The sequence below is a fragment of the Arachis ipaensis genome, chromosome B08 (assembly GCF_000816755.2).
Source record: "Arachis ipaensis cultivar K30076 chromosome B08, Araip1.1, whole genome shotgun sequence".
Taxonomy (NCBI): Eukaryota; Viridiplantae; Streptophyta; class Magnoliopsida; order Fabales; family Fabaceae; genus Arachis; species Arachis ipaensis.
Window position 1 is genome coordinate 115,337,976 of NC_029792.2, and position 11,138 is coordinate 115,349,113.

At 31.9% G+C, this 11,138-nt stretch overlaps 1 protein-coding gene across 2 annotated transcripts; it reads left to right on the forward strand.

The window, feature by feature from the left end:
* On the forward strand, positions 3,273 to 7,662 carry LOC107613253. Of its 2 annotated transcripts, none has more exons than XM_016315163.2 (8): positions 3,273 to 3,412; positions 3,585 to 4,064; positions 4,506 to 4,747; positions 4,843 to 5,055; positions 5,753 to 5,845; positions 5,984 to 6,085; positions 6,189 to 6,539; positions 7,398 to 7,662. In XM_016315163.2, exons 2-8 carry the CDS (start codon positions 3,587 to 3,589, stop codon positions 7,476 to 7,478), a joined length of 1,560 nt encoding a protein of 519 aa, XP_016170649.1. In that variant the 5' UTR covers positions 3,273 to 3,412; positions 3,585 to 3,586; the 3' UTR covers positions 7,479 to 7,662. The 2 variants fall into 2 exon arrangements, with proteins under 2 accessions (XP_016170649.1, XP_020965420.1); XM_021109761.1 differs by having other exon boundaries at positions 6,195 to 6,539.

Genomic DNA, 11,138 nt, shown 5'->3' on the forward strand with positions numbered 1-11,138 from the left:
AATTTTGCATGCAATTTCGGTTGAAGTATAAAAATTGCAAACATGTTATCGGATGGTAGTGTAAAATTCACAGTCCCTGCATAGTAATTAAGCTCATATTATCTTTTCTGAGAAGGAATTAGAAAATGACTAATTTTATTTGTTTGTTTGTCTTTTCCTTAGTATTTAAGTAACTACTGCATTTTTTGTTCTGTATCTAAATGCATCTGTTAGGATAAGAGAGATTATCGTTTTTTTTACTTTGAGTTGATTTGAAATGAATTTCACTATGCCCCATAATCTTTTATTTTTTTTAATCCTTTTTGAATTTTATGGCATTTGTGGCAAGTGTAAATTGATCCACCTGTATATATATATAGTGATTGATTGAACTGTTCACAATATGTATACTCTAGGCTCTGTTGTTTACTAGGATTTTGATATGACTAATTATATGACTAATTTTGTATTGATATCAGGTGCAAGCATTTGAAATTGAATTAAAAGGGGTATGGAAGAATTTCTTAATCACATTTATCTTCAATTTTATAAAACTAATTATAGCTTTATCTCTCTGTAATCTTCTTTCTTCCTGTTCCGTGGGTTTTCTTCTTCATAGGTCGTTAGTCTCGAAGACTGGAGGGGGGCTTCAGTGATTCCCAGATCTGGAAACTTATTCTCTTTTAAATTCTGGTCGCTTAGGGTAATATTTTCAATCTGATTCTACTTTCATCAATATATTTCCATTAATTCCATATTCAACTTTGTTTTTACAATTCATTTGCTATGTGATAATTGAATTGCTGGTTTTCTATGCTGTTAATGCTTTCTTATTGTTTCTCGTGTGAAGGTTTCTTCTTTTAGTGTAAAATAGAAGATAATTGGCTAATATTAATTCAAATGTAAAGTAAAAACAAAGAAAAACTACTAGTCTAGTCATCCAAAAATTTTTTTATGTGACTTACTCTTTTTTCCTTTTGCTATTGCTTCTAATAATTTGTGGACTGTGGTTCTGGAAAATGAAAACTTGATAATTGGTATTACTGGTTTTCACTTCTTTTTGTTAATGTTCTAGTCCTAGATCATTGTGTACATTTTGAAAGATTGGTTACTGCTGCACGGCATGTACCTGTCAACTAATACTATGCAGAATTGTATAAATGATTGTATTGCCTCACACAATTTCATTGTACAACTAATTATGAAGAGTCTAATTATTTAGCTATAACCTAATTAATTATATACTACCTACAATGATAGCTTTTTTGTGGATTGCAGCTATTTTGTTCTTTATTTTCTCTGCATATTCTGTAAAAAAATTGTAAACTTAGATTCCTCTCTTTTTCCATAAAAAATCCCAAGAAAGTGATATGAAATAACCCACACTTTGGTATTTAAACCTAAGTGGTCCCTCAAATTGGCTTACCGCAAGCTTCTTGAATAATATTATTGGTGATTATATTAAATTACTTGAAGAGAATTTGTGTGTAGTTAATGATAATATTTTATGGTTCTGTTGAATGGTCACTTTGGTCCTGATTAGTGCTTAGTCCTAAAACTTTTAAATCGTGAGGTAACTCTTAATTTAAATTTTGGTGGTTTGGAGTGGGATTATGTTTTCTTTCTTTTTTTTTTTTTCAATGTTTATGAATCGATTTTTCTCATAATTTGAAGATTTATGTACTAACAACTGATAAACAAAGACTTGAGACTAAAATAATCAATTTACAGACCAATTTAGGATTTTTTTTTTTTGGTTCAAAATTGATTTCTATTTAATTGTGATGTTTTTGTCAAATTTCTTGAAAAATTAAGAACTTTTTGTCCTTCAAATGCCTTGATCCGCATAATAGTTTAAGTACTCCTTATGTACGGTCTGAAGGTGCAGATGCTTTGTAAAGGCTGTGCTTTACATTAAATTTGGAAGACTTACCCTTTGTCATTTAGAAATGTTGTTCCCTCCTTCTTTCTTTACAATCATGGTTCATTTAACCTGTCATCTAGTTGATGAAGCAAAACTTGGAGGACCAGTACACTATAGGTGGATGTATCCTATTGAGAGGTAAATATCTCTTTTCAATCATTGTTCATTTAACCTGTCACTTAGTTATATCTTGCTTACTAAAGCCAATTATACAAACTAGGTATTTAGGACATTTGAAGTCCTATGTACGAAACAAAGCTAAATCAGAAGGTTCTATAGCTGAAGGATATGTGGCTGAAGAAGCTCTTACATTTTGCTCTCGATACTTAGAAGGGATTGAGACAAGATTTAATAGGCCACCACGTGTTGATGATCGTCCGGATGGTAATTACAATACACATGTTGATTCGCTTTTTCCACAAATGGGTAACTCTAAGGGAGCTTTCACAGTATTTGAGTTGTCACCTATGGAAAAAAAACAAGCACATCGCTATGTGGTTCTAAATTGTCCATATGTCAAACCGTTCATTGAGTAAGTACTTAAGGATTTGCGTACATATTTTTTATTTACTTGAAAATAGTTATTTAGTTAGAGTTAAACTTTCATATTTGACAGTGACTTCAAAGATTTTGTACGAAGACGATCTAAGGGTAGAAGGCCTTCAAATGTAGAGATAGAAAAAAGAGTCAATAAAGATTTTGTTACTTGGTTTCCTACACAGGTAAATAGAAAAGTGATCATTTTTTGCTAATATTGAGCAGTATTTGTGGAAATAATAACTAATATGTTGTTCTATCATAATAGCTTATGAACCCAGACGTTATGAATACTGTGCATGAGGATTTGAGATACTTAGCAAGGGGTCCATCACGATATGCCAAGAGGTTTTCTACATTTAGTATCAATGGGTTCTCCTTTCGAACTACTAATCGAGACAATGGGTTAAAGACCCAGAATAGTGGAGTTTTCTTAATGTCTTCAACTCCTTGTGTTGCTAGCGCTAGTGATGCTAATGTTAGGAATGCTGATTTGTCATATTATGGCAAATTAGAAGATATTATAGAACTAAACTACAATGGCCGATTTCAGGTTACTTTATTCAAATGTAAATGGGCTGACACTACTAGAGAATGGGGCTGTAGAAAGGATAGTTGGGGTTTTACTTCTGTTAATTTTTCACGAGTAATACACAGTGGTGACCGAGAGGAGGATGATCCATATATTGAAGCCTCACAAGCTCGAATGGTGTATTTTGTCAATGATGAAGTGAATAAAGATTGGAGTGTTGTCGTGCATTTGAAGCCAAGAGACTCGTATGATATGGGGGGAAATGAAGATGATGAAGCATGCGAGAATGAGCCATGGTTAGAGCAAAACTTGGATTCTTTATTTGAAAATGGTGATAATCTATCATTGTTAAGAGATGAGGTAGATGATGAACTACTAGATGATGACATTGGAGAAGACGAACACATGTCGGAATAGTTAGTAGGTTAAATTAATTTATGGTATGAAATTTATATTTAAGTTTTCATTTAGTTATAATTCACATTTTATCTATACTTATTAATTATTTTATTTCCAACTATTATTTTATCTAAAAAATAAAAAGGACAGAAATGAAAATCTTGTGATTTAAAACCTGTAACTAATTTTGTTTGTAAATTTTACATTATGCAGATATGCCAAAGCAAAAGAGGTACAAGAATCTACTTAAAGCAGCAGCCGCAGCTGCAAATTCTTCACAAGACAAGTCCGCAGGAGTTGCAAATACATCACAAGTCAAGTCCGCAGCAGCTGCAAATTCCTCCCGGGACAAGTCCGCAGCAGCTGTAAATTCCTCCCGGGACAAGTCGGCAGCTTCAAATTCCTCCCGGGACAAGTCAGCAGCTGCAAGTTCCTCTCGGGACAAGTCGGCAGTGGCTGCAAGTTCCTCCCGGGACAAGTCGGCAGCTTCAAATTCCTCCCGGGACAAGTCAGCAGCTGCAAGTTCCTCTCGGGACAAGTTGGCAGCAGCTGCAAGTTCTTCTCGGGACAAGTCGGCAGCTTCAAATTCTTCTGAGCCATCATCAGTTGCTGCAACTATATCTGAGCATCCATCCGAACCTAAACGTAAACGTGGACGTGAATCTAAACATTATTGGACTGTTGATGCCATAGGTATGTATAGATGTTTTATTAACTATAAATTAAATTACATTTTCATTGATATTGTGATGTATGGCTATGCCATTGGAGTTGGATTTTATTCATGGTTACTTAAGTTTCTTCATGAAGTTTCCCTTTATTTTTATAATGTATTTTATTTTTTTTATTTTGTTTCCCTATAATCCTTCTCCTACATATGTACACTGATAACATTTTCAAATCTAACTGGTTTGGAAAATATCCTGCAAGTAAAGTAATTAAGGTAAATAAGCCAAATACTTAGGGTCATTAGATATTTTTACTTAAAGCACTCTTCTGGTCTGATACAGTTCATAAAGTATATATGAGTAATTGACAAGAAAACAATAATTTATGTGATTGATACAATTCACTGTTATAGCTTTTCTGGTCTGGTCTGATACTCTTTTATTTATACTCGTTTGTATATTTTAGATGAATACGGAGACAGTACACGTCTTCATTTATTAGTGAAGGATGTGCATAATTTGCCAGAAGGTTTGCGCATAGTTGTCAATTTTGATAAAGATTATGCAGCAATAGGAGAAGCAGCTGGACTCCTTGCAGGAGTTTGTGGGCAATTGGCCACTGATTGTGTTGCATTTCCAATTAGTTTTGACAAGTGGTCAGACATTCCAGCAAGCTTTTTTGAAAATCAATGGAATATTTTTTTCCTAGTAAGAAGATTACTCAAACTCCAAAGCTTATTTCTTTGCCATTATTTAGTTATATTTGCTGGTTATAATATATATTCTTTGTTATAATATTGAAGGCTCGATTTTGCTTCAAAGTGAGTGATAACTTGGCCAAACGATTTTTGCTCCAATCGCTTGGCAAAAAATGGAGGGAACATAGGATAAAGCTTTGGAATGATTTTTATGATCCGAGGTTGAGTAAAACCGAGATCATAAATAATGCACCAGAAGATATTGCTCCTGATCAATGGGCTTTATTCGTAGAATATCGTTTGAAGCCTGAAACTCAGGTAAATACTTACGCTCCTAGTTAATGTTGTTGAATATATTTAATTGAACATGAACTAGTCAAAGTAATTATGCATTTCAGCACACGAGTCATGAAGCGAGTCTTATTCATTTTACTTCAACCTTTAATTGAAATGAAAGCCAAATAAAGTATATATAACTTTTCATTTTATGTTATTATTATTAGTAACCTCTTCTTTTTTTCTCAATGCAAAATTTCCTTTTGAATTTCTTAATCTAGACAGATAATCCAAAAAATATATAATAAAACAAAAAACTATATGTGAAAGTTTTCTAATATGTAGGTATATATCAAAGTCAAAGACTTATTGGGGAGTGACGTAGTAAAAACTCACCAAATGTTTTTGTAAAATAGTTTACACCTACCGTATCCTTAAGGTATTAAAATGAAATCGAAAATGAATTAAATAATGAAGTAGAAGCTCGACAACATATTAAGAAATATGATTGCTGCATTTTGAAGGGACTATTTTCAAATATGTAGATACGAGTATATATATAATTATTTTTACACTTTATTTGGATTACCACCTAAAAAATTTTGACACTCAAGTCTAAAGAATATTTACCAAAGAAGAAAATATTGCTATAAATTTACAGAATTTAGTAAGAGGAATATTGCTGTGGTTAGTGCACATTTTTATCCTATTCTTATGTGTGTCCAAATTTAACTTGCAGAAACTTTGTAAGAGGAATCAAGAAATTCGGCAAAAACAAATAATTCCTCATACTTCAGGTGCTAAATCAATTGCAAGAAGAAGGGCTGAATTGGTAATCAATTAATGCATGCATATCTAATCTATCTCAAATATAATGCATGCATCATCTCTTAATTTTCTGCATATCTAATCTAAGTTATTAGGCTGCTATTTTTTTTTATCAAGTCTTTCTACTTTTCTTAAATTTTAGACGGAAGAGACGGGAAAAGAAGTTAATAGGGTTCAAATGTGGGACATCACTCACAAGAAAATAGATGGAAGTTATGTTAATGAAAAGGCTAAAGAAATAGCGGTAAGACTAAAGTCCAATAAGTAACTTGTTTGTATTTCTTTTTCTTTCTTTTTTATAAGATAATACTATTTTTTATTCTTTCTCTTTCTTTTTATATATGTAGGAGAAGATCGAAGCACATAGCAGCCAACAACCGATGGAATTAACTGTTAATTCTCCTCTTGATGCTCTTGGAGTAGTTTTTGGGAAAGAACACCCTGGTCGTGTTCGAGGTTTAGGTATGGGAGCTGTTCCAACAATTGCTTTTAAGAACAACACTACAAGGATTAGTCAAATGAATTTAGGTTCTTCAAATGATGTTGGCACATCATCTACTTGTGGTCCAAATGTGCAAGAAGAGTTGGATACCGTTAAAGCGCAATTGCAAGCGCTAGTCTCCTATATTACTTCTAAGGAAGGAGGTAAAATTCCAATACAATTGGCTGGAATGTTCCCTACTCAACAAGTTTCACAGGTACATTCATATTCTGCCTATGATTCCTATTATTAATATAATTAGTAGTAGTGCTAGCTTATGCTAGAGTGATAGTAATAATTAACACAAGTTTAACAAAAGGTATATACTTTCCTTCTATTTATGAAACTCACGGTTATGTGGACCACTAAAGAAGAGAGAGTGTAATTTATAGTATAGCCTCAACCACACACATAAGATAGTTCAAGTAGTGGAACACAACACAACACTGTTTTGGGTAAAGGTGCAAATTAAAGTCTTACCTTCTAAGCTCAACATAACACAAAACAACTTAGCTTAAATTGTCTAAGGAACTATAGTTGACAGAAACTGGTATTGGTTTCTTCCCGTGGCATGATTACAATTACATGGGTTCTGATTCTGACCTGGAGAACTTTGGCCTTGTGAATATCACAAAAACTGGTACTGGTTTCTCCATCCAGTTTCCATGAACTAAAGAATTTATGGTACATTGTATTCTTCAGATTGCCTCTGCCATATGTATTGTTTTTATTTGTTGAATGTCACCTGGCAAATTTGTGGTGAGAAATTGATATGATTTTTTTTACTCCCTAGATTATCTGTGATATATTATTGAAAAGTAAGCATAATGGATTGTTTTACAAATGTAACCTTACTTTATGTATTAGAGATTTAGAGCATCAATTAAAGACTGAATTTCTGAATGATTGGACTGGCCTTGTATTTTAAATGTTTTCAAGTGGTTAGTTGGCTCTATAATTTTAAATTGGTTTTATTATTGTATCAATGCTATGTAATTAGACATGATAAATATATATCAATATATGCCATTTTCTTGCATTTCTTGTGCTCATAATAGTTATATTTTTGTTGTAGGGATTGGATCAGGAGAGTGAGATTCCATCACCAAAAGAGTTAGGAAGTAGGTCTTCTGGAGCAAGCAATAAGGAAGCATGACCTTACTTGATATGTTAAGACATATATTAAGAATTATATGTTAAGACGTAATTGAAAAATGTTACTTTGATACTTTGTTTTTGGATTATGACATTTCAATTATGACTTGGATTATGACTTTGGGATCATGTATGAATTAAAAATCATCTAATGATGTTTGATTTATAATTATGCCTTTTGGTTATTACGAGATTTTTAAGTGAGTTTCGAAAATATCACTTTAAATTGGTAGTTTCAATCTTATTTTAAAAAGCATAAAATTGTCATCATAATTAGGTACAAACGGCGGTTAGAAACCCCCATTTTAAATGAAAACAATGCCATTATACGCTAGTAAAAATGGCGGTTCAAAACTGCCATTTTAAACACAAGATGCCATTATAATCTGGTAAAAATGGCGGTTATAATGGTAAAAACGGCGGTTAAAAACCGCCATTTTAAACAGAAATGATGCCACAACATCCTGGGAAAAACGGCGGTTATAGCCGCCATTTTAAACAATTCAGAAACTGCCATTTTATACGGAAATAATGGCGGTTAAAAACCGCCATTTTAACCCTCAGAGAACCGCCGTATTATCCTCAGGTAATTGTGGCGGTTTTCTAAAAACCGCCGTAATAACCAGAATGGCGCCCAGAATAACGGCGTTTTTTTGGGGCGCCAGTTTCGGTAATAATGGCGGTTCAAACCGCCGTAATTCCCCAAAATAACCGCCGTTTTAACCCCTTTTTTTTGTAGTGTAACATGAAAAACTCCAAAAAAAAAACTATTTACCAATAAGTACTGGAATTACTCTCAGCAGAAAGGATTGTCCTAAAACTTCTGAAGAGAGAGTACGCATGAGTAGAATACCATATGCTAGTGCAGTGGGAGCTATCATGTATACCATGACATGTATAGGTCCTGATGTCGCATATGCGCTAGGAGTAGCTAGTCGATATCAGGCAAATCCCGGTGAGAAAGATTGGAAGGTGGTTAAATCCATTCTTAAATATTTAAGAAGAACCAAAGACCAATTCCTCATCTATGGAGATTCTGAACATATACCAAAAGGGTTCATTGACGCAATTTTTACCTCAGATAAAGATGATAGTAAATCTACTTCAAGTTATGTTTTTACCTTAAACTGTGGTGCAGTGAGTTGGAAAAGTTCCAAACAAACTACTGTAGCTGATTCAACGACTGAAGCTGAGTACATAGTAGCAAGTGAGGCTATTAAAGAAGCTGTGTGGATGAAGAAGTTCATAAACGAGCTTGGTGTGGTGCCTTCAATTAAAGAACCATTTTCATTGCTGTGCGACAATAATGGAGTCATTGCACAAGCAAAAGAGCCAAGATCACATCAAAAATCTAAGCATATCTTGAGAAGGTATCATTTGATAAGAGAAATCGTTGAACGTGAAGACGTTGAAATTCAAAAGGTTGCTGGAAAGGATAATGCAGCAGACCCATTCACTAAGGCACTTGGATCAAAAGAGTTTGATAAGCACATGTGGGAATTGGGATTGAAATATATGAATGATTGGCTCTAGTGCAAGTGGGAGATTTTGTTGGAAATACATGTATGCCCTAGATTCAATCTGTCATTGGCTCTAGTGCAAATGGGAGATTGTTGGAGATAAGTGTGTATGTCCAACAAAATACTATCATAAATTATTATTATTATTATTATTATTATTATTATTATTATTATTATTATTATTATTATTATTATTATTATTATTCCTTTTTATAAGAATAAAATTTTATAATTTATGATAGTAAGAATAAACTTTTATAATTTATGATAGTGTCCTTAATTAAAATTAGAAACGAATAATTACGATAGGGATCGTAATAATGAGATATACGTTTTTTGAGTACTTTTAATTTAAATTGTTCTTAATAGTAGAATCACTAAAAATGGGATATTAGTGATTCGGATAGATTAATATATATATATAGTCTTCATTGGATGAAGTTAATAGATCTCATTTATTAAATTATATATATAAATGGTATATATAGAGATATAACCATTGAACTGACTCACTCTAAGAATTCCTAATGGTTATAGTTATCGTCTATTTGTCAATAGGATTTCTTATGATGAATATAATAAAATTTGCCTTTGACCTGCGACTATCATAGTAATTGACAATGTATTTGTTATACTTTGATTCCGGACACCTAACACCCTACGATATTAGTTGAATAGACATTGGGTATGATTTAAATACTTGTAGAATTAATGATTAGTCAAAATGGAATCCATCAACTATGGTAATGAGTTTGAGCTCTACGATTATAATGAATGAAATAAACAATGCCTTGGCCAAGGAGTTTGAATGAATTAAGAAATGAGTTTCTTAAGTCATTCATAATTCATTATAATAATGGTAACAAGTTAAAGTTTGACAATCAAACCGTACTCTAAAAGTTAGCCAAGAGCTGAAAAGATGGAAGGAGTTATATTTTTGTTCATCTTGGGTTCTTAGTAAAAATATTATTACTTCATGCTATCGGGTTGTCAAGGAGCGTTGCTAGACGCCAACCTTGATTAGTAAATTTAGTATGACTAATTTACTACCCGCTTAGTATTGAACCTATGGGGTCACCCACTAACGAGTGTTCTAATCCTTGGAAAATAATTATTTAATTATTATTTTGATTAGATCAAATAAATAATTATATTAATTCAAATGGAATATTATTATATTCTTTTGCTAGCACCATGAATATAATAATATGATAATTGAGAATATTAAATAATTAATTATTTATTTTATGATGAGTTTTAAACCTGGATAAGATCCTAACTGGTTTTGTTTTAAATTAAGTTGTAATTTGATTCACAAATCAGTCACCAATCTCATACTATATATATATATGTGTATATGATAAAAGAAAGACAACACAAGTTTTTTTTCTTTTACCTCCACATACACAAATATTCCAATTCTTAGTGAAGAATTGCTGGTGCAAGGAGTTGCAAGAAATTTTTCAGTTAAATCCATTGGTCAAGGAGTTGACAACAAGGATCGGTCTCGGTGTGGATACATCTAGGATACTCAGGTATTGACATCTAACCCATCTTATTTCAATAAAGTTTTAAGCACAAAATAGATTAATAGGATTACTTTATTACTTTCGCTGCGTGTTATGAACACTTGTAATCCTACAATTCACGCATACAAATATTGATAGAAAACGAATTTTTTAAACTAATATATAAAAATTTTGTTGGTCATTATAAAATTTTTGTATTGTGTACTAAAATTTCTGTGTTCAATAATTTTGCTGTATTTTATTAGTTGATTGAGTTGATATTTTAGAGAATTCTATCCCATCCGATCCATTTTTAAGTGGTTTGAATTGGATTGAATTTGCGATTTCTTGAATTAAAAAATTAAATATACATAATAAGTCTCAATATCAAATTTTAAATAACCAACAATATCATAATAAATCTCAACAATATCATGAAAACCAACAATAACATAATAATAGAAATAAATTATAAGTGAGTAGTTAAAATAAATACATAAATCGCATTTTGAATTCATAAAATATTCACTAAATAATAATAATACATGAATAGCATAACAATTTATAACAAAATGACATATTATATTTTAAATTTTAAATATAATAATAAAATAATATTATTATTATAGCAGC